Source organism: Erpetoichthys calabaricus, chromosome 18 (assembly GCF_900747795.2).
Source record: "Erpetoichthys calabaricus chromosome 18, fErpCal1.3, whole genome shotgun sequence".
In the NCBI taxonomy this organism is placed as follows: Eukaryota; Metazoa; Chordata; class Cladistia; order Polypteriformes; family Polypteridae; genus Erpetoichthys; species Erpetoichthys calabaricus.
The window spans coordinates 12564989-12589547 of NC_041411.2; the positions used below are offsets into that span (position 1 = coordinate 12564989).

Below are 24559 nucleotides of genomic sequence, written 5' to 3' on the forward strand. Positions count from 1 at the left end.
TGTTTAGCTAATAAGTAACCTTTCCCAATATCTCATACAGCACCCACCACACGATGAAACAGCTTGGGATCCTGGTTGGCAAGCCCCCGCAGGCAGACATACGGTCCAGTCCCAACCTCCGGAAATGACCATCTATCTGCCGCAACCAGGTGTTAAGTGGGTGTCCCCTTGGCCTGGTCCAGGCCTTCAACAATGAGGATCCTATGAACTGGATCACCCTAGGGGAATCGCGCCACATGGCCGTAGTGCCGTAACTGACGCTCCCTCACAATACAGTGCTTTCAAAATTATGGACAAAGTGGTGATACACTCAGTAAACATGAGGATAAAAAATGGGCATATGAGTTACAGTACTACACAAAAACCCTAAAATTACGGTAAGAACACCAAAAAGTCTGGCAATGACACATTAACTTAGAGAACACAAAGTGCCACCACAGGTCCCTGAGAACACAATGAAAATGGAAGAGGTCTAGGAACTTCCAAACAAAAGAACTGCTACATATATTGAGAAACATATTTATAGCCTTAGGCTGGCTTCAGTCTTCATTTAAATGATGAGATGAAAAGGAACTTGCTAATATTGCCAGGGTAAGTCATTCCAGAGTTTGAGAGCACAATGAGTGGTTTGCAGTAGAGATACTGGCAATATCTGTAATATAAGTGCAAAGCTACCATTTAAGTATTTTATGAAAAGAAAAAAAATGTAAATAAATGTATAACATTAAGTGGATGATTTGAACAGCTTGATGATAAAGCATTACATTGATAATCACTGGTTGAAATGAATGAAAGGGGGTAGATTTATAGGTCTTAATTATTTATCAGCTGATCTGTATTGGTATTAATTTTCATACATTCAGACTTTTGGATATCAGAATATCAATAAACCTTCAAATATGATTGTTAGTAGTAGAATTTATCATATTTATGGTTCAGAACTGAGTATAACTTAACAAAGAAAGGAACAGATCAACGATAATTAGATAATGACATGAAGAGGGTTCATTAACAGGAGATAGAATATCTTGGAATATACAGTATGCACTATGGGCATTTGTTTAATGTAAAGTATGATTATGAGAGTGTTGGACTTTCACAATTTAGAGAAATTCCACTGTATTAGTCAGAGATAATCGCCAAGTACATTTTCAAAAAAAAATCAGGAAACCTGAGTGAAATATTTGGCCTTAGACACTAAAATCATATTGTTCAAAACCTTTCCTCGTGTCTTTGAAAGGCAATTAAAATCATTTGTAAAGATGATGTTCACATCAAGAAGACTTTCAGCTGCAAGTAAAGAGAAATTATAGTGACATTCTAGAGTACCATGAAATGCAGAAAGATTCATCAGGGATTAGCCTCTAATAGCACAGAATAAACATTCTATATATTAATGTAAAAAATAGTTTTGTATTTCTTAGAACAATAGTTGTATTGATTTAGAAACAGGTCTGAGATACAACATAATTTCTTGTAGGGAGCCCACTTAAAAAAAAAAAAAAAAAAAAAAAAAAAAGCCAACTTAATAATTAGATGGTCCACAAATCCAAATTGTGTTATATACTGCATATAGTATAGATTTAGAATTTGAAATATATAATATACTCCTTCACATATAAAAACACTTATAGTTGTGTTAATTATAATAAACCATGAACTGCTGGATATATCCGAATGAATTATATAACAAGATATACAGTATATTGTAAAATAATGCTACTTATAAACAACATTTAGAAAACAAAACTGAAAGTAAATGCATGTTATAAGATCCTTAAAGGTGACTTTAAGCAAATAACCAAAGTGTCATGCTATATAACGTACAACTTTTTATTACAACGTACAACATTGTTTCGTTATCATTCATTCAAACACCTGATTAAATTCTTAATGGCAAAATACAGTGCACTAATTGACAAAGCATAAATGAAGATCTATGGAAAACAAGCAAGCAGCAAAGCCAACACCATTGAATAAGTTGTCTTGTAAGAGCTACAGCTAGGAATGGATGGAATTTCCAAAACACAGAAGAAGTCTAATAACAACATAAACCCTTACCTGATTTTCATCTATTCAGTTTACTCAGTTTTTTCCAAGAAGTGAAAGAAGCAATAATAGAAAAATTCAAGTATTTCATTACATTTATGGGATAGGTATGCCCTGCATGCAGTCATTGTTGGACCTCTTCATTTTCATTGTTCTTTGTCTTTTCTATACTTGTGATTAGGCAATATTTTATTAATAATGTCTTTCTCATTGCAATTCCATTAACACGCATCTAAAGATTTAACATTTATTAACATGTAATATATTAAGAGGTCTAGGATGTTGTCTTGTTTAATTGTGGACTATTCAGTTTTTTGTCAGTTTATTTCCCATGCTTAACTTACGTATATGTGCACTGCATTGTACCATTTAAGATTTTTGCTATCCGCTTTTATAAGGTTTAAAATTGATATCCTTTTAATAGAATCTTTGTAGTTTTAGATGCAATGTTGGCTTTTAGTATTATATTCTTCTTAAATTACATTATTGTAGTGGAAGTGCGTAGCAGTAATAGAGATGAATGCTAATACTATTTTTAGATATGCTTGATATGTTGGACTTACTGTCTCCTGGCATTTATTGTGTTTCTGAAGGTGGTAATGATGTAATAAATACAATATATGCTTTAATATCTCATTACAAAAATAGACTTGAATAGTTGTTTATATAGAATGTTTTAGGTGGTTGGAATAAGGTAATATTATTTAAATATATTTATTGCAAATGAAAGAAAATGGGCTTAAAATTTGGTTTATTGCTCATTTTTACTTACCTCTCACTTCATTGGGAATACTTTCACAATGCCATAAGTCAATATGTGTGCATAATTTCACAAATATGTCAACACATTAGGCAGTTGTTTAAAGATCTCTGTGCTGAATTGTTGAACAATCATTGTCTACTGTTAATAAAAATTTAATAATAACATTAAATCTTTTATAACATAACATTACTTTCAGAATCATTTTTAACAATAGATTTTTCCATTCCTGTTATTTTGGTTTCCCTGTATCTTATACATTTGTTTTTAGAATATTGATTGCAGTTAATGAATGTATGTCACCTAGATTGATTACAAGGTACAATTTCAAGGATCTATCTATCTAATGTGATGTATTTTTTTATTCCTGCTTATTCGTACATGCTTACATGTATTGCATGTTTTAGCAAGTGCAAGTATGCTCTTCCCAATTCAATACGTGTATATGCTCGTTTCTCCAGGTCATCTCGTGCGCAATGGTATTCGACTATGGACTCTTATTATTGCATTTTTTAGGTAGATTTGTGCAGTTTCATCCACCTCTGTGTGCTGGCTTGTTTACCTCCTCATGTACGTGTGCTGCTTTTTGACTGTCTCAAATTTAGAGCGGTACACGACGCTCGATCGTAAATCAGCAAACGAGTGAGAGGCGCGTGCACGACGACACAGGGTGGTGGTGCTCGAGCCGGACCCGCCGTCTCTTGTAGTCCGCCAGCCATATCGTCGTCTGAGATTTTCAAGCACCTAGAAGAACAGTCGTCCCCTTCTCCATGGCAACTTGGCTATATGGTTCTACTGGAAGAAAAACAAATCTTATTTTCCACAGCCACTTTATTTCCCTTTTTCGTGTTCCGCTTCCTTACGTGCTTCTCTCCCTAGTAATAGAACTGTGTTTGCCTGTTTATTGATATGAAGAGGACGGCGGCAGAGGAGGGCGCGCGCAGTCGCGTTTTCCATGTTCTGGATCAACAAGGGCACTCTTGAAGCACTCGACAGGTAAGAATCCCCTTCTTATGAATCATCAGAGGGAATGCTCCCCAGTCAGAAGTTGACACTGCTGCAGATATATTTATGAATTATGCCATTACAATCAGGCATTTTGATAAAACTGCATATTAAAATTTTATGGCAGATTTCTTAAGCATATGTAGAAAATAGCGTTTGACATGGTGATCATGCACATGAATTTGCAGACAGTTGGTACGTCTGAGGAATGCTGCCTGAAATACATGTGTTTACTTGCATCCTGTTGATGTCAGTAGGACAGCTGACCCACCTTCAGTTTGTGTCTGATTTGCAAATGCTGCACATCATAGAGAACATTTTGTATCAGCTGTATTTGTTTTTAAAATAGGTCGACTGAATAATATAACAGTGTGCACAATGAAAATAATTTTGTTTCTGCTAAATATGTCGTGCGTATTCATTTAAATAGCACTCAGCATTCTTGGCATTAGCGTGACTTGCTAATATCTAATTAACCTCATCAAAAATGATTAGTAGTTAAGGTTCAATGTTTATGACATTCATTACACTAAAATAATGTCTTTTATTTTATCCTTTTACAAATCAATTATCTGTTTATATTGCATATTAAAATTTATCTGACTGCATAACTTTCTTGAAATTAATTTAATATGACAATTGTTTTTGAAAATTGATTTTCAGTTTCAGTATCTTGTATTTTGATTGCAGAGTAGTGTCTAATACCTTAGACATGGATCATCTTTAAAAATTAATTCTAGTTTTGTTTTTTTTTCTTTGCATCTTAAATTTAATATTAGTGTTAAAGTTTTTTTTCTGAATGAGATGTGAGTTTTATATAAGTAGCCCCATTTTATGTATTGGTCAAAATATTGCTGTGTTTCAGGCTGTAGAATATTTTCTTGGAGTATCACGAGACATTATAATTGTTTATTTATTTGGTACTCATGAATTTTTTAAGTGACTTTCCTGTTTTACTGAATCAATCCTTATTCTTTCTAGGTAATAGCTAACATTAACTATTAAGTGATTTACAGAAAGAGTTAGTGGTTCTTAATATTTTAGAATCGGTAGGATTAATTTATTAATGTGTAAATTTTTTTTTTCTGTTTATAAATCTAATGCTTGCTGAGATGATCAACTAGTTAATTTATGACTAATGCATGCATATTGTACTACATATGGTTAATTTGTATGGTGTTGGTTATTTAATTTGAAATCTTAAGAATTTTCTTAGGCGTTTGATTAATTTTAGTCTACACTGAAAGCTTTTTTTCTAAAATATGGCAACAAGCTAATATAAATGTATGTTTTTTCTCATTTGGCTATGTTTACCTGTTTGGTTCTTTAATATAAGTGTTAAGACTATTGTATATGTTTAACCAAAAGCAATGTGAATAACTTGTTTTGAAGATGGTTTTTTATAGATCTAAATGAAGCCAGCATTTTTCAACTTTTTTTCTTTTCTCATATTCAAAATTTTTGTTTATATTTTTGTTGTCAGTTACTAGGAACTTTCCCATGGCTGAGGATTTTTTTTATCCTTACAAAATAAGATTTGAACATTCCAGTCCATGCATTTCAGACTTGCTGCAATGACTGAATTTTCTGTAGAAATAAGTTTTCCAGGTCATGCAACTTATTTGGCTTCTGTGTGTGTTACCTTACCCTTTACCAGTTACAGCATGGCAGAATTTACATTTCAGGGAAGGCTGGTGCATACTTGGCTTGTAGGCAACTTTTTGCATGTCTAGAAAATTTGAAATTGATAAAGTAAATACCCCGTGAATGCAGCTATGTCCATTTACTGAACCTGTTTAAACCAGTTCCAGAATCATAGTAGTAGCTGAGTAGTGGTACAAGGCAGGAATTGACACTGAAAGTCCATTGCAGGGCACACTCATGCACACACCTGCACTCACTCATATATAGGCAATTAACTAAACTGCATGTCTTTAAGATGTGGAAGGAAAACCAGATTATATGGAGAAATATTGGAATTTGTGCTTATCTGTGACTTTAATGCATTGCATTACATCACTTTTTAAGTTTTAATCGGCCATAACAGCTGATACTATGAAAAACAATTGCCATTTTGTTTGCTCTTGTTAATACTATATGCTTGCACCCCCAGATCCTTCCACCCTTGTTTTAGAGTGTTACTCAGTCTGTAATAATGGCTTGTGCATCTATTCTTATTGAGTGTATACAGCCGCGCTCATAAGTTTACAAACCATGGCAGAATTTGTGAAATTTTGGCCATCATTTGGAAAATATAAGTAATCATACAGAAAGGATTCCTTTTAATTAGTGTGTGTGCTCAGGCAAGGCAATTTATTATCACACTTGTAACCTCTTTGATTGTAATCAGTGTCTGTGTATAAATATTCAATTTAAATTCAGGCAGGGCTGCACTGACTTTGCTGGATACCAAGCCATGGGGAAAGCAACAGAACTGTCAAAGGACCTGCAAGAAAAGGTTGTTGATTTATATAAATCAGTAAAAGGATATACAATTATATATGTAGACCTGAAAATGCATGTCAGTAGTGTTCAAACTTTGATAAAAAAGTGGAATGTTAGGGGTTCTGTTTTTACCAGGCCACAGTCAGATAGACTAACCAAGATTTCAGCTATATCTGCCAGGATCATTTGTTGAGCTGCCAAGAAAAACCCACAGTTGAGATACAGACTTCTCTGCAAGCAAGTGGTGTTGCTTTTTCGATATGCACAATAAGGAGGTACTTGAACAAAAATGGGCTGCACGGTTGAGTTACAAGAAAAAAAGCCTTTACTGTGCCAATGCCACAAAACAGCCCACTTACAATATGCCACACAACATCTACACTAGCCTAAAAAGTTCTTGAACAAAGTCATTTGGAGTGATGAGAACAAAACGGTCACTTTATGGTCACAACCACAAATGCTGTGTTTGAAGAGGGTGCAACAAGGCCCATGACAAAGAGTACACCATCCCGATTGTGCAGCATGGAGGTGGATCTCTGATGTTCTGAGGGTGTGTGAGCTATAGAGGCATAGGTAACTAAGTGAAAATTAATGGCAAGATGAATGCAGCATGTTACCATAAAATATTGGAGGACAACTTGCCTTCATCAGTCCAGAAGTTGCATATGGGGCGCACCCGGATCTTTAAACATGACAGTGATCCAAAACACAAGGTTAAGTTGACCCTTCGGTGGCTACAGCAGAGAAAAATGAAGGTGCTGGAGTGACCGTCACAGTTTCCTGACCTCAGTTTCATTGAGCCATTTTGGAGAGATCTCAAACGTCCTGTTCATGTTAGACAACCCAAGAATTTATGGGACCTGGAGGCTTTTTGCCAAGAAGAATGGAGAGCTCTACCACCTGATAAAATCAAGGACCTCTTCCACAATTATCACAAAAGACTGAATGCCATCATTGATGCTAAAGGGGGCAATAAACAGTATTAAGAACTAAGGGTATGCAAACTTTTGAACTGGAACAATCTCATTATTTTCCTTATTACTATGTTTTGGTTAATGATTGTGAAATTCTGTGATGCCTTATAGTTTAACTTGAATTCCATTAAAAGTAAATGAAATGTCCTTTGCCTGATCAGTCATCTTTTCTTTAAAGTATGGAACACATCTTATCAATTCTGCCAGGGTATATAAACGTAAGAGTACAAATGTATTTGTATTATTTCCTGTTGCTTGATTAAGAGATACTGGCAATACTTCATATTAACAAATAAGCTTATTTCCATAACTATTGCTGTTACAGTGCATATGAAGTAATTTCAAAACCACTATTGTATCCTTTTGTAGTCATGGTGGCTTATCTTATTAGTTTGCAAATATGAGCTTTTTATACATTTAATGTGTTCTTTGTGTAGAAGGGTACAGGATAATTTTTTTTCTTATAAGAATTAAGAAAGAGCATAGTGCCTCTCTTCATAAGTCTTTTCCAAACAATTTGAATAAGGTAACACTTCATGAATTACTAGGGTGACATTTTAATGAATTATGTGGTCTTGTATCAATCGTACATTTACAGAATAATGTCACAGAGGTCAAACATATACAAAAATGTTGTGTTTTTTATTCTTTAAAATGAAAAAGTGATGAACAAAACAGGTTGAAAAAAGAAGAAAAATAGCAAACCTGATGATAATCACCACCAAATCACTCCATTCTTCAACATATATCTTTCACTCAGTTGCACATTAAGCTGGCCTTTCTTCATCTACATGCAGTGTGGAACTTTTACTGCAACTCACCTGATGATTCAGTAGGCCTTTTGCATTAGCAGGCTTTAAACATTCCTCTGAGGCTACTTCAAGCCTGACCCCAAAATTTCATAATAAGTTGAGACAGGCCTATAAAGTCTTTGAGCTAACAACTACCTGAGATCACAGCATACCTAATTCTTTTGCAGAGCATAAAGGGCTGGGTCACTTGAGTATTTTCTGGGTTAGATCTCTTGCAACACAATAGCACTATACTTCTTCCACTGTGTGCTGCCACCTAGTGAGTTGGAATAAAATGACAAGCCCGCATCAGCAAATTGTCACCCAAGCAGAAATTTTGCAGTAATGAGGAGTTTCAAGATGTGCTGTCCATGCTCAAACAACAAGATGTTTTTCTTATAAACTGCATGACAATTGACATAGTAGACATGATACAGTTTTAAAGACAAAGGGCACACCAAAGATTGATTTGAAAGGCTTAGAAAATCAATGGTCCACAATCCAGCTGAGTAAGTAATTTTTAGTGAACTTCTACATGATGAGCTCTAAGATCAACTGATAAATTTGTAGAATGGTAGATTAACTCAAAATACCTCTACACCTCATCTCAGAACATTAGGAATAAAGAGTCAGACAAACTATTAAGGACCATTATCTAAACACATTACCCATGTTTTTACTTTTAAGCATACTTCTGTATGTTCCTCTGACCACCAAGGATTCCAGATCTCAGTTTAGCTGGGATTAGAGGCTCTACATTAGATTGCCTGACTCCCCATCTGTCTATAAAGATAGTTAGACATTAGACATTAGAACAATCTAGATGAGAACAGGCCATTCAGCCCAATAATGCTGGCTCTTTCTATCCACATAATTCTTCTAAAATAACATCAAGTCTAGCTTTGAAAGTCCTTAAAGTCCTCCTGTCTACCACACTGCTTGGTAGCTTATACCATATTATATTGTTCTTTGTGTAAAGAAAAACTTACTAATGTTTGTGCAAAATTGACCCTTAACAAGTTTCCAATTGTTTCCCGTGTTCTTGATGAACTCATTTTAAAATAAGTCTCGATCCACTGTACCTGTACCATTCATAATTTTAAACACTTCAGTGATGTCTCCTCTTAATCTTCCTTTGCTTAAAATGATAAGGTTCAGTTCTTCTAATATTTCATCATACTGCTATGTCTTTTTTGTAACCTAGAGACCAAAGCTGTATACAGCACTCCAGATGATAGATAGATAGATAGATAGATACTTTATTAATCCCAAGGGGAAATTCACATACTCCAGCAGCACCTTACTGATACAAAAAAACAATATTAAATTAAAGATTGATAATAATGCAGGTAAAAAACAGACAATATCTTTGTATAATGTTAATGTTTACCCCCCCCCCCCGGGTGGAATGGAAGAGTCGCATAGTTTGGGGGAGGAACGATCTTCTCAGTCTATCAGTGGAACAGGACAGTAACAGCAGTCTGTCGCTGAAGCTGCTCTTCTGTCTGGAGATGACACTGTTTAGTGGATGCAGTGGATTTTCCATAATTGATAGGAGCCTGCTGAGCGCTCGTCGCACTGCCACAGATGTCAAACTGTCCAGCTCCATGCCAGCAATAGAGCCTGCCTTCCTCACCAGTGTGTTATAAGAATCTCTTGTGACTTGTACTCCACACATCAAGGCGCTATATAACCTGACATTCTGTTAGCCTTCTTAATGGCTTCTGAACACTGTCTGGCAGTTGATAGTGTCGAGCCCACTATGACTCATATATCCTTCTCATCAGGTATACTTTCGATTTTCTGATCTCCCATTTTATTTCCTACATATAATACTTTACAATTACATTAAATGTCATCGTCCACAAATCTGCCCAAGGCCATATGCTGTCCAAGTCCCTCTATAATGATTCAATGGATTCTGGATTATCTGCTAATCTATCTATCTTGCTGTCATATGCAAACTTAACCAGCTTGTTATTTACAGTATGTTTCTATTCAAATAATTTATATATATTAAAAGTAGCAGTGGCTCTAGCACTGAGCCCTGTGGAACACCACTCTTAACGTCAGCCAGTTCCGTATAAGGTTTCTTGCATCATTACCTTCTGCTTCCTGTATCTGAGCCAATTTTGCATCCTTCTACAAACAAAACCCTGAACTCCTACCTCTTTTATTTTGATGCCCAACCTCTCATGTGGCATCTTATCAGATGCTTTCTAAAAGCCAAAATAAGTAATATATTCTTGACTTTGATCATATCCTTTTATTGCTTCATAATAGAATTCCAACATATTGGTATGTCATGACCTTCCACTTCTGAACCCATGCTAACTGTTCAGTAAAATGCCTGTTCTTGCCATGTGTTGCTCAATCTTATTTCTAAATGTGTTATATAACAACTAGTGGAGGACCTGTTCCAACTGGCGAGAAGGGACTTAAGATTTTCAAAGAAGCTCAGTCTAAACTTTTTTTTCCCTGTATCTGCATTGTATATCAGTGTATTATTTGTTCAGAGTTGTTTCATCAGCTGTCTAAGGTGATGACAGCTGTTGTAAAACTAGCAAACTTTGTCACTGCAACTCATTATTCTACCAGTGTTCTTTCTTAACCCTCTGAGGCAACTTTTGCAGTAAAAACAAGGTTATGGAAAGTTATTTGGGGGTTTTGTCAGGAATGAGGTGACATTTTTCTAGTTTATTACTTAATTCTTTAATTCTGAATAATTTGTTGCATTTTATACTCTGAGCTACCTGCATGATTATAGCACAACTCTGCTAGTAGTGAAAGAACTTTTTAAAAGCATGTTCAACATTTTAAAGTGGTGAATTCAAGTCCAGAAACTAAAAATATTTTGGCATCTCAATCAGATGCAAATGGAACTAACAGTAACATTGCTAGAGTAATTTGAAGATTATGGGCAAATGAAAATAATAACTAAATTTGTTAGCAGTCCAGATTTGGAATACTTTATTCTAAAAGTTTATTTACTTTTGCTTGTATTTACTTTATTCTAAAACTTTAATTTTACTTTATTTCTCACTAATTGAGAGGAATAACAAAACTTGTGGTAATAAGCAGGCCCACTACTCTTATGTATTGTTGTTTGGAAGAATAAAAACTTTACTTACTTACTGACTTCTTCCCAGTATCATGCTTGCTTAACAGAAAGGAACTTCAGATCATAGTTCCTAACTAGAGAGGTTGGGATGAAGTTGCCAATTTAAGGATGAAGCCAATTCTTTCCTAACCATTTGCTAGTGAAGATCTCACAAACCCTGAATGATTAGCTTTGTTTTGCTTCATTTAATAGTGGCAAGCTGTGTTTGAAACCTGGCTCTACAAAGACTGTGCTGAACTCCGGGCTGCAGAGGCACCAAAGGAATCCTACTTCAAATTCTAACCAGATGTCCCAGTAACCAAACAGTGCCACACTTACCCTGAAAGTGTTTGAAATACATGGCCTGGAAGTAGCCCCAGGACGAGCCTTACAAATAAATAAGCAAATAACTAACTAACTAATTAACTAAATCAAGGAAGCCTCAGGCTGGTGTGATTGTGAGATAAAGAGAGACCTGGTTGACTAATGTACTTGACAGATCAATTCTCTGTGAAGAGACAGTGGGGCTGCAGGGTTTTGATGCAAGGTGTTTTTTTTTCTTGTATGCAACCCTGTTAATATACTCTCTCTAGTTATTTTTTTGTTCTGTGTTATGGAGTGTTAATGCAAAAATTCATATTTACAATTTTGGTGATGATACACGAGTTAAAGCTTTTTATTTTTTATGAAGATATAATATAATGAATATATAATTCCAAATAGGCTGCTTATAAGTATAAGCAGGGCTGTTTCCTGCTTTATACCCAGTGGTGTCCTATATGGGCTCTGATCCTCTGTAACCGTTAAATAGATTAAGCTTGTTTGGTTAAGTGTTATTAACACCTTATAGCTAGTATGTAAATGGAATATTCTGAGTTATTTCTTGTTAATCGAGGTAGATACTAGTTTAGTCTTTGTTCTTCCTTGCAAATGGCAAGGCGTGGATGGTAAACATTTTCAAGCCACATTGTAACATAGTGTAACTGTAAGTTCATTAGAATACACAACAGAAAAAGAAATGTAACTTTAAGCACATACCATGGCTGAAGTTTAACATGAGGAAACTAAGACTGCAATTAAAAAGAGAAGAAGCAATTTCCCATTCTTTCTTTTTTTCTGTGTGTAGTACTAGGGTGTTGTACTGTGTTAGCCATTATGAATGTAGTGAAAAGTCAAGCAAAATTACACCTTTTATTGGCTAGCTAAAATTTTACAATATGCAAGCTTTCGAGGCAACTCAGGCCCCTTCTTCAGGCAAGATGTAATACAGAAACTGGACTTCCCTGTGTTTATATACACACTAGGACAAGAAACAACATTGGTAAATCTTTAAGTGAGAAATCTTAAATGTAAAAAATGAATAGACTCCTTCAGGCTAGGGTTCATTTAACAAGAGAGAAGAACAATGTATGGTCAATATCTTTGGATAAGATAACTGTCCAACAAAGTCTTTTGAAGTTTTTGATGAGTTTTTCAATACAATGTGGGTCTGTAGACAGGTTGTCTGTGTCAGTCTGAGAGATGCAAACAATCCTCATACCTTTTTTCTGTGTGTAATAAACTTTTTTCCAGAATTTTTTGTGGTTTAGTCTTTTTTGAATTGTAAGAAAAGATTTTAAAATGAGCTTTATCGGACTGTGGACTTTCCTTTGTTATGCTGGATCCTACATTAAACTCAGTTGCTGCTTGATTTTGGAAACCTGGAAAAGAAATACGCAGATACACATTGGAGGAACTACAATGGTATTTGGAGTCACAGTTTCCTCTTTTTCTATACCCAGATTGATTGGCATTTTCGTTTGTTAATGCACTGTCCTTTTCATGTAGATAAATGAGTAGCTGTTGGCAAATGCTATCACAAGATCTTGTTCCTCATTTTAAAATGTCACTGATTAAAAAATACTAAAAATATTCTTGTTACTTTATACTAGAGCAGAATTAAACACGGTTGCTTTTATAATTTTTTAGTATTATGTACAACTGAGGCATTTTTAGTTTTATTTTCCATTACAATGTACATTGCTTTCACATGCTAATTCTTGATTCATCTATTTGTTTTGAACAAGTATTTCTCTTAGAGGGGCTTGAAAGTTGCACATTTAAATCTTCCTTCAATAAAATGATTATTAGTATTCTAATACTCAATGTGCAAGTATGTGTAGCTATACTATTATTATTTTATTTCTGATGTAGTTACTTTTGAGGTTGAGTTTACTAAAGGCATACAATAGGAAATGTTTTAACTCAATATTCAGCAAAGAAACATGAATCTTGAATATTATGTATTGTATACTGAGTGACCAAAGGAGTTAAATGACCTAAAAGTGGTGTGCATCTCTCTTGGAAAGAAATTACATGGCTCTCAAAGTATTATTTATTTCACTATTTTATTTAGTTATAATTATATTTTTTCTTTATATTATGTCTGTTTAGTGCTTAAAGTACACACATCATATGCGTACATTTTTAAAAGTTGATTTTACTTTTTACCTAACGGCGTCTTGGTACGAATGAAATATGTGCTTACAAAATATTTGTAGAAATGTAGTGAATTTTATTTTAAATTGTATAAAAGAATATTTGTGCTTTTGAAACCTCACACTAAAACAATCACTTACAGAAACTGAATGAAAATATCCGAGCTGTTTAAAAGATTTAAAAAATATTAATTCATTGAGGTTAATTTGTAAGTAATCTAATCAAAACACAATTTCTTTTTTCATTTTTAGTGTATCTATAGTACCTCAAGCTAAGTTGCATGAATGATGTATTTGTTTGCAATAGCTTCACATGCATAAACATTCCTATTTGACAGTCTTGCAATACTGGTCACTCAGTTGTCCATGTCATGGTTGGACTAGTCAAGTTCAAGAGTGGTCAAACATGATCTACGTATTGTGTAGACATGTTACAGTGTATGTTTGCTATTTTATACTGCAAGCATTTAAGCCTAGTGGCTGGGCCATTTGGTTGTCAATCCCTTTCACAGAATAATTGCTTGACTTAGAACACTGTAACGACTCTGTGTAATCTACCATTGTGCAATTTTTCAAAAATATATATGAAAGTAACTGTTGAATCCTGTAGTTGTAAGTCACTCAGGGTAAAAACATATGCTCAATAAATAATAAAACTTATAAACATTGGTATAATGTTAACTGGTGCCCTATCCAGATATGTTACAAATGAGTGATAAATGTTTTGCTGGGTTAAACATGCAGTTACTCCAAAACAGAAGCTCGGTTTCTTTCCTTCAGCTTCTGCATCAGCAAAGTGTGTTGGGGCTCTTTGCTTAAGTTCACTTTGGATACTGTATCCCTTGGTTTTCCCATATGCACATATTATAATGTAGTAGACTGTTCATAATTTTTCACCCTGTTGCAGAGTGTATATGATTGTTTAAAAGACAATGCACAGTTATCATGGCACGATTTAATTAATAAAATTTTAGAATAAGTATTCATATTAGAGGAAAAGGAAATTTTCCTTTTTTCTCTGTTTTTGCCCATGCTTATCGCTCTCTCCTCTCTTTCTCTCGGGTGGGGGTTGAATTCTGTTTTGTTGGTTTTATCTTTTGTTTTTTGGTTCCTGGTTTCTTTTTTTGACTTTCTGATATTTTTTTTTCTTTTTTCTAGTTTGACTATGAAGTGATTTTTGTATACATATATTTGTAAGTTTGACTTGATGGAAGGCAGTGTTATTTTCTTCAAATAAAAATAAAACAGTTTGGGGCGGGGTAGTGTGAGTTTATCATGTGTCTTTGAATGCACACACAAGTACTTGTCTGATTGGTGTCATAGCTGTAACAATGGAACAATATAAAGTAGCCAATATCTGCTAGGTCATCAGGACTGATACATTTTTTCTAGCCTTTTTTCATTTTTGATTACACAATGAGAAAGGTTAATTAATAGAGAAATAAGCCTTGCAGTGGTTTGAAGCATGGCTCAGAACAGTGAAACTCCACCAATGAAAGGCAAAAATCTCTCTGCTGGATTAATATTTTTAATAAGTTTGCAAAAATCTCAAGTAAACTTTTTTCACTTTGTCATTATGGGGTGTTGTGTGTAGAATTCTGAGGAAAAAAATGAATTTAATCCATTTTGGAATAAGGCTGTAACATAACAAAATGTGGAAAAAGTGATGCGCTGTGAATACTTTCCGGATGCACTGTAGGTTCTTTATGGTATTTTACTTAGAGGAGCAGATTATTTGAATCAGTGACAGGACCAAAGCTTTGCTATGGTAAAGTGTGTAGGGCAGAGAAAGATGCATATGCTTTGATACAAATTTGGTAAGCTGTTTGATCTGGCTCTTAGTTTTAATCTGACAATGTCACTCCAGCTTTTAAACCTTTACTGTTGAAGTTGGTAACTGATCCGTGTACTTTTTGGTATTTGAAATTTCATTTTAGAAGCAAAATGAAAGGAATTTTCAGATTTTGAAATTTGAATTAAGAATGAAATGAAGGAAAATAAGGTATTTTTTAATTTTATGGTAACAAATAGCAGTCATAAACTTAAATTTACGCATACTTTTCTGGATTTATTTATGATTCAAATAATGAAAGTGTAATAGCTCAAAAACAACAAAACAGACGCATTTATAGCTTTTGTCACCTCTATCTCCAAATGTGTGTCAGAGAGTGACCAGTGTTAGCTGCAAGTGGCGCATTACCTCATCAGGTTGTTGACCTACAAAAACGTCCAGTTCAGACAAAATAAATACAGGGCATTTTCTCGTTCTTGTTTCTTGCAGTTTTCTTTTCTAATGTGCGAAAGAACAAAAGGAAAAAGTAATTGTTTTGCATTTTTCATTTTTCCCTTTTAAGTCGAAAATCAAATAAGTGTCTCTTTTTCTTTTTTAAATGATATTTTCTGAAACGAAATTTTAAATACCAAAAAGTACACGGACCGTAACTGCAGTATTTGTTTTCTTTTTCTTTTTGTGCCTGCAGGTTTAGCAGTATTAGCCCTTAACTGTTGATCTTCTGTAGATGCTGGTAATTTAATTAATTTTTTTTTCCTTTGAGCATATGAGACTTGCAGACGTTCTTCTTACTTTGGCTGTTATGGTGAAACCTTAATATAGTTTTGAGAATTTCTGTTAGACTGATTTTTCTTCCGTAAGCCTAGCATTTTAAACAAGCTAGAGTAGATTAAGTCACAATTAGCAGAAGAATGTTTAAATGTGTTCTTGTTGTGATTCACTTTTCTTTTTATAAACTGTGATTCATTTCCTCTATTGAATTAAACTGAGATTGCTGCTGATTCAGCAGCAGTTCTCCCTTTTAGCATGTACAGATCTCCTTGTAAGGTGTATCCCTTAGCTCTTTCCTTTCTTCAGATGCTTGTGCTTTAATGATTTCTACCTTTCTTTTGGGCATATACACCCTTATGGCTTCAACTTTAGAGACATTAATCCAGTTCAAAAAATGGCTCCAGATTTTATTGAAGGACTGTATTGTTAATTATAAGATCTACAACTCCAACATGCACCAGTAAGCCACAAATTAAAACCAATTGCCTAATATTGTGCAGGTTCCCCTTCTACTGCCAAAGCATCTCTGACCTGTCGAGGCATGGACTGTACAAGATCCTGTGGTGTCCTGTGGTATGTGGCACTAAGATTTTAACAACAAACCTTTTAAGTCTTGTAAGTTGCAAGGTAGGTCCTACACACATTATACTAGGTTTTTCAGCACATCCCATAGATGCGGTATCAGATTAAAATTTGGGGAATTTGGAAGGCAAGTCAACACCTTAAACTCTTTGTCAAGGTGTACCATTCCTGAATGTTTTTTTCAGAGTGACAGGGCACGTTATTCTGCTGAATGCAGCTACTGCCTTCTGGGAATACCATTGCCATGAAGGGGTGTACGTGGTCTGCAACAGTCTTTAGTTTTCAAAATAACATCTATGTCAATTCCGGAAACCAATGTTTCCTAGCAGAACGTTGCCCAGAGCATCACACTGCCTCCACTGACTTGCTTTCTTCCCATAGTGTACCCTGCTGCCATGTCTTCCCCAGGTAATCAATGTACAGCCCCATACACAGCAAACTGAGGTGCACTGTGTATTCTGACACCTTTCTCTCAAGGCCAGCATTACATTTTTCAAGAATGTGTTCTACAGTAGAACAGATGGGCTAGCTTTGGATGCTCATGACATTTTGCTTGTTCACCAGATGTCCCTCCTTGGAGCACGTTTGGTAGGTACTAACCACTGCATAATGGAAAACCTGACCAGTCGTTTTGGAGATGCCCTGACCCAGTTCACTAGAAAATCACAATTTAGCCCTTGCCAAAGATTTTTATGCCTGGTAATTTTTCCTTCTTCTAAAACATCCCCTTTAAGAACTGACTGTTTACTTGCTGTCTAATATTGTATATCCCACCCCTTGACAGGTGCCATTGTAATGAGATAGTCAATGTTATTCACTTCATCTGGCAGTAATTTGAATGTTGTGACTGATCAGTGAAAATGATGCTAACTACAAAGTTTTGTTTTGTTAATCATGATATTTGTCTAATATTTTTAACAGAAATGAATAGTACAAATTTTTAAAGTTTTGTAAACATCTTCATCCTACTAGTTATTTAGATTGTCAAGAATTTTGCATTAATTCTAGCCCAGGGCTAAAGAATTATTTGCTATCTTGTTAAAAAATAAATAAATTGCAGATGGATTTAACTATATTTTTGCACAAAAACTGAGAAAATGGAAAACTACTATTTTGATTGTTTTGTAGAATAATTATTGTAAATGTTTTATGTTTTTCTCAAAAGAAAATATTTGTATAGTTAAAAACTTTGTAGAATTTTTTAGTTACAGAAAGTAGCTGGGACAGAAATTGTTTAGAACAGTTGCATTGCTTATTGGTCTAATTATTTCTAAACAATACTTGATTAAGATGATAAACAAAACAGCTACTCTGCCCTTGCAAAATCATGGCAGTAAAGAACATGATGGATCAGGGTAAAATTACAAATACAGGGAACAATGTTAACACAACCATTGAAATGGGGCGGGAAGAATGAAGAATTTAAAGGAAAATGTAATTGGGGTGGGGCATGGCTGTAATCCTGACATGGACAAGAACTTTTTGTTCAGTTGATGATCTTATACAACTTTTCTCCACTGCTGTTCTTGGATGAAAAGTTAAACCAGCATTAAAAGTCAAGCTGAACAATATTTTTTGATCTTATTTCTAATTGTTCATGTTTATATAAACAAAAAGTGAAAAATAAAAGTCTTAATCTATATGTCTAGCTTAGTGATTATTTTCTTCTTCTTTTTTTATCTATTGGTTTTATTATAAGCAAGTAACATTCCACACAATCAAGTAAAACTTAACAGAACTAAATTCAACCCCATCCGAGAGAAAGAGGAGGGCCAACAGCCAGAGTAAAACTTCCTCAATATAAATGCATATTCTAAAATGTTACTGATTAGATCCTGCCAGGTTTTAAAAAAAGGTTTGAATAGATGCTGTAAGTGATAATTTTAGTTTTTTCCAATTTCAGATAATATATAACATCAGTTACCCACTGACTTAAAAGAGGTGGGCTAGGATTCTTCCAGTTGAGCAAGATAAGTCTATGTGCAAGTGGTGAGGTAAAGGCAATTACAGTTTGTTTGTCCTTCTCCACTTTAAGCCCATCTGGGAGCACACCAAACACAACTGTTAATGGATTAGGAGTGATTGGGACACCAAGGCTGTCTGATTGACATTTAAAGGCTTTGTTTCAGAATAATGTTAATTTGGTGCATGCCCAAAACATGTAGCCCAGTGAGGCTGGAGCTAGATTGCAATGTTCACAGGTTGGATCTTGACCTGGAAACATTTTGGACAATTTTAAACACGATAGATGTGCTTGATTAAAGATTTTAAGTTGAATAATTGTATGCTTTGTGCATATGGAGCTAGAGTAATTTCTGTGCATGGATGCTTTCCACTCCTTTTCTAAAATGTTGAATAAGAGATCTTTTTCCCACTGTACTCTGGGATCTTTGAAAGGAAGGGACTTTAAAATGTTTTATATATTATAGAAATGCTGCCTGAGTCTTCAGGACTGATCAATTTTATTTCTCGAATAGAAATAGGTGAGAGGTGAGGAAAATTGGCCAGATTCTGTTTAGCAAAGTTTTTAATTTGAAAGCAGCAGAAAAATTGTGTTCATAGGAAGTTAAATTTGAAGTATAGTTGTTTGTAGGATGCAAAGACATTGTCAATATATATACTGTACAAATCTCTAAATGATTTAATCTTGTACATTTTCCAAACATTAAAAACTGTGTAAGTTTGTGAGGGTTGAGAAAGGGGGTAACCGTGTAGAAGTTTAACAGATAAAAGCTTCTCTGTCTTGAAGCGTTTCCTACATTGGTTCCATATTTTGAGCAAACAAAGGACAATTGGGTTGTTAGTATATTGATGATAACTTGTATTTACTTGGGTACAAAGCAAGGAATATAAAGAAATACTGTAGGATTTTATTTCTGTTGCCGACCAAACTTGTGTATGTTCATCTATTTGTGTCAATGTCCAGGTTTTTATAGCTTGTATATTTGCCACCCAGTAATAAAATTGAAAGTTAGGTAGTGCCATGCCAACTTAAGCTGTAGGTCATTGTAGGGTTGCCCTTTGGATGCATGGATGTTTCGAATTCCAAAAAAAAATATTTGTTAATGTATTTAGGGGGCATATTTACTTATGATGTTTACCCCTAGGTATTTAAAACTGATCTGCAATGATGAAAAGGAAGGTGGTGTCCAATCTGATGTTGTGTGCTAGAGAGTTCACGGGAAAAATCACAGTTTTATTCAGATTCATTTTGTGGCCAAATTTCTTGAAATTCTGCTAATGGTGGTAGGACTGCAGACACGGAATTGTATAGGTCTGACACATACGGTACCATATAATCTGCATATAGTGATATCTCCTCTTGAAGTCCTTCTCTGACAATCTCCCCTATCTCAGATGCATTTCGGTAGGGGGCATCCCCGTCTAGTACCACATTCTAGTTTGAAGTAGTCTGAAATAACATTGTCAACACAAACTAAAGTTACTGGACTGGTATACAGTCGTTTGATCCATGCACATATGTTCAGGCCAAACCCAAATTTATTCAATGTGGTGAATAGGTAGACCCACTCAACCATGTCAAATGTTTTTTTCTGAATCAAAAGAAAAGATGGTCCCTAGGGTATTAGACTTCATCTGTGAATATATTATATTAAACAGGTGTCGAAGATTGGAAGCTAAGTGTCTGCCTTTTACAAATCCGGTTAGGTCTTGTGATACTACTGAAGGAAGTACTTTCTTAATCCTTTTAGCTAGAATTTTGGAGAGTATCTTAATATCGTTATTCAGAAGTGAGATTGGTCTGTATGATGCACATTGTAGTAAGTTCTAATTTTTTTTGGAAAGACAGTAATTAATACTTGGGGGAAAAGTTTGAGGTAGAATTTTATTGTCTTGTTTTTTTAAGAAAATTCAGTAGGGTAGCCATCAAGCCCTGCTGTTGTCCCATTTTGAATTGACCTTACAGCATCCACTAATTCTGAGAGTGTGAGAGGTTTATCCAGTTCCTCTGCATTGAGCATATCTAGCTGTGGTATCTGTAATACTTCAAAAAACACATTACACTGTGTCTTGTCTTCTTTAAATTGAGTAGAATATAAGACTTGTACAACTGTCTAAATATGTGCATTGTATTTTTATGGTCAATGATTTTTTTCTCCATCTTTGTTGGTAATTACTGATATTGTCTTGCAAACTTCCTGCTTGTGGATTTGTTGAGCCACGATCCTATTATCCTTCTTTCCATGTTCATAGTAATGATGTTGTGATTTTTTTTCTTCATATGATAACCTTATGAAACAATACCATGTAGCTTATGATAAAGGAATTTCTAAAAAACTTAGTTATATCTATGTCATACTTAAGTTTTTTGAACACTTCTTATCCTCAGTTAATAAGACTTGGAAATGGCTTTTCAATTTAGACCACCATAGACAGCTTGTTGTCTACATTCTTGACCAAAATGCTTCACCCGGTATACTGTGTCAGGTATAACAAATTTAGTAACAGACCTTTTGGTATTAGAACACTAATTCAAAAGAATGATAGCATCAAGGAGTCACTATTGTCTATAATGTGGAGATATTAGCTTATATTATAAACTGATGAATGGCCTAAAATTATCCACAGTTTATGTTGTTGCATGCTCTACTGTATATTTAGCAGAAAATAATAGGTTTCTTGTTAATTTAATGTAAAGTAATGTTCAAGGTGGGTTTTATTTGTATTTTTTTCTGCAAAGCAAGTTACATAGATGAAAATTATATGTGAGTATTACTTGTGTTTGTCTTTTCAAAAATGGTCAAAATAATGCGGTAAAGGAAAAAAGAAAGTGACTTCCATAAAAAGATTTGCAACTTTCTGTACATGCTTTTGACTGGTCTGATTAAGCTAAGCAGCAGTGCTCATTTCCAACCTACTTATTTTCATGGCATTGCTGATGTGTGTAATTTGTAGTTCTGCTGTGAAGAATCTGGCAGCTGTAACCCACTAGGAGGTACTCCAGATGTTTAAGTGATGTTGTTGAACGAGTAACATTCATTCATTTTCTTTTGTTAGTGAATGACAAAACAAAGCTTAAAATGAATTCTTTTTGCTTTGCTTCTCATGCATAATTCTTCCAACAATAAAGTGTATTTAGTTCTACATTTCCTTCGAAATGTGTTTTTTTTAAAGCAACACTACATTAATAACTTGAATTTTGTTAAATTTAAAGGAATAAGTGGTTCACAGCCTGTTTTTTTAGCATAAAAAATATTAGTCCCGGAAGATCAACAACTGCCATATTTCTGTTCTTTGTAACTGTTTTTTTGTCTCCCCAAATTTTCACTGAAATCTTCGAACTTTCTTCTTTTTATGTATTAGTCTATTTTTTTAAGGATGCAATTCTTTTAACCTTAAAGAGGATAAAGATTATAGTTCTAGTCAATTTGGAGTATTAAGGTTGTCACTTTTCTCATTTATTGTCCACTTAAATATAAACCATCACATCCCCTTTTATGCACAATGAATCCAATCAAGTTACATGTTTATATCATTTTTAAGTGAAGTAACAAAAAATCTTAGGCACACAAAACTTACCAGCATACTAGATTTTGAACATTACAATGATAAAACAGAGTTAAAATTTGCTTCCTTTTAATTGTGTTAAGACAATCATTATTATGTCAGTTTTTTTTCATTCTGACTCTTTTTCCTCAGTCAGTTTTGCAATGTATGCAAGATTTACCTTTTTTGTTTATTATACACATTTCTCATTAAAGGTGTTTAATTTTTGTAAGTTGTGAGGAAAAACTATATTCTGGAATTATTCACTGGGCTGTATGCTGTTCTCTATTGCATCATTTTACTTAATTTTTAGGAGCTGAAATGGCAGTGTCCATTTTGTTCAGATTATATCAGGCATTGCTGTATGTTTTTTGTTCTTTCCAGCAGTTCTTATTAGAAACTGACAAGTTTTTCCTACTCTCTGTTTTGGTCACTTGTCTATAAAGCAAGACACTTAAGATGCTACAGGACCTCTAGCATTTTAGAAACACTGCAGGATGTACAAGGATTATCCGTATTAAGCTAAGAATGCTGGACATGTGATTTAGCTAATGAATTGAAAAACAATTTAACTATTCCCAATCATGTAGCGAGCATTTGCTTCTGTTGCTGTTGTTTAGTAGGTATCTACTATATGAATAATTTTAAAGCTCATGGCAGATTATTGTCATTCTTTTGGGGATGGAAGTTTATAAAGGACTAATTAAGCTTGTATTTTTATTCTTTTTAGGTTTACTCAGTGACTCTACTTTCAGTTTAAGACAATATTGTTAAAATCAAGAAAAGCCAAAGTACTGGATTACTTTTCTTAGAAAAGAAGCCTTTTCCACCAAAATGCTGATTAAAGAGTACCGCATACCTTTGCCTATGAGTGTGGAGGAGTACCGCATTGCCCAGCTCTACATGATACAGGTACAGTATACTTGTTTGTATTCAGTAATTTTTTTGTCAATAGTTTAAGTTTGGATGTAGGTAGAATTATAATTATTCTTTTTTATAAGGCAATTATTTGTTGAATTTAAGAGCTGAAGTGTGTATGTATTAACAAAAATTTGAAAACAAACTAGGCATATGTTTTTACATGTTTGCTGGCATACGTTTGAATTAAATAAAGTATTTAATAGAGTACAATATTAGTTCTTTTGCAATCAGGATTCTAAATGAACCCTCCCTTCTAATCCTTCCAGGATCAGGGCTTGAATTTAACTTTCAACGGAGGGAGGAATTTCCACTTATTCTATTTAAATCACAATATTTTATACACAATTATTTTCTTCACTGTGTTATATTCATTGAAAACAGCTAAATCTGTATCGCACATATCCAGCTTCTAGAAGGGAGGGCACCACTCCAATTTTAGACTTTATGACAGTCAGTCACAGGGTTGAATTACACAAGTAACCACAGAAATGCAAGTTCTGAGTTGTTGCCAACTCACCTACTCAACACAGAACCTTTGGATTACAAAGATAAAATGAAATGCAACTGAGTAGAACGTTCTGATAATGATAAATATAAAAGATAACTGCACTTTCTATATATTTTAATTAAAAAAACGATACACACTGCTAAGCCACAACATTAAACCCACTGGCAGGTGACATGAATAACATTGAATATCTCGTTACAATGGCACCTATTACAAGGTGTGATATGTTACACACCAAGTGAACAGTCAGTTAGTAAAAGTGATGTTTTGGAAGCAGGAAAAATGAGAAAGCATAAGGATATGAGCAACTTTGACAAGGGCCAAATTGTGATGGCTGGACGACTGGGTCACAGCATCTCCAAAATGGCAGGACTTGTGGATGTTCCAAGTATGTAGTTGTTTGTACCTACCAAAAATTGTTCAAGGAAGGACAACTGGTGAACTGGTGACAGGGTCATGTGTGCCGCACTGAATAAATTGTTCAGGAATGGTATGAGGAACATGATAAAAAGTTCAAGGTGTTGACTTAGCCTCCAGATTCCCTAGATCTGTGGGATTTGCTCGAAAAACAAGTATGATCCATGGAGAACCTATCTTGCAACTTACAATACTTAAAAGGTCTTTTCTTAACATCTTGGTGCCACATTCCATAGGACGCCTTCAGAGGTTTTATAGAGTCCATGTCTCGGTGGGTCAGAGCTGTTACAACAGCACTAGGGGACCTATACAATATCAGGCAACTGGTTTTAATTTTGTGGTTAATCTGTGTAACGCAGCTTAAATTTGGAAAACATTATGTAGAAAAAGTTGTCTTAAATCAGAGACAAACCATTTCAGACTCAAGTGCGCCAAAATGGATTGTAATGATTAGGGAAT

The 24559-nt window shown here is 34.5% G+C and overlaps 1 protein-coding gene across 11 annotated transcripts in view; it reads left to right on the top strand.

Annotated features, from left to right (window-relative positions):
* The window catches only part of LOC114669253 (membrane-associated phosphatidylinositol transfer protein 2), a 190235-nt gene that overhangs the window by 57417 nt on the left and 108259 nt on the right, over positions 1-24559 (top strand). For 10 of the 11 annotated variants that reach the window (XM_028825456.2, XM_051921568.1, XM_028825457.2 and 7 more), the window contains exon 3: positions 22985-23166. In XM_028825456.2, coding sequence (XP_028681289.1) covers positions 23089-23166 — 78 coding nt within the window. In that variant the 5' untranslated portion in view covers positions 22985-23088. Of the gene's footprint in view, positions 1-3354; positions 3806-22984; positions 23167-24559 lie in introns of those variants that run through there. The other variant, XM_051921567.1, reaches the window with a different exon arrangement.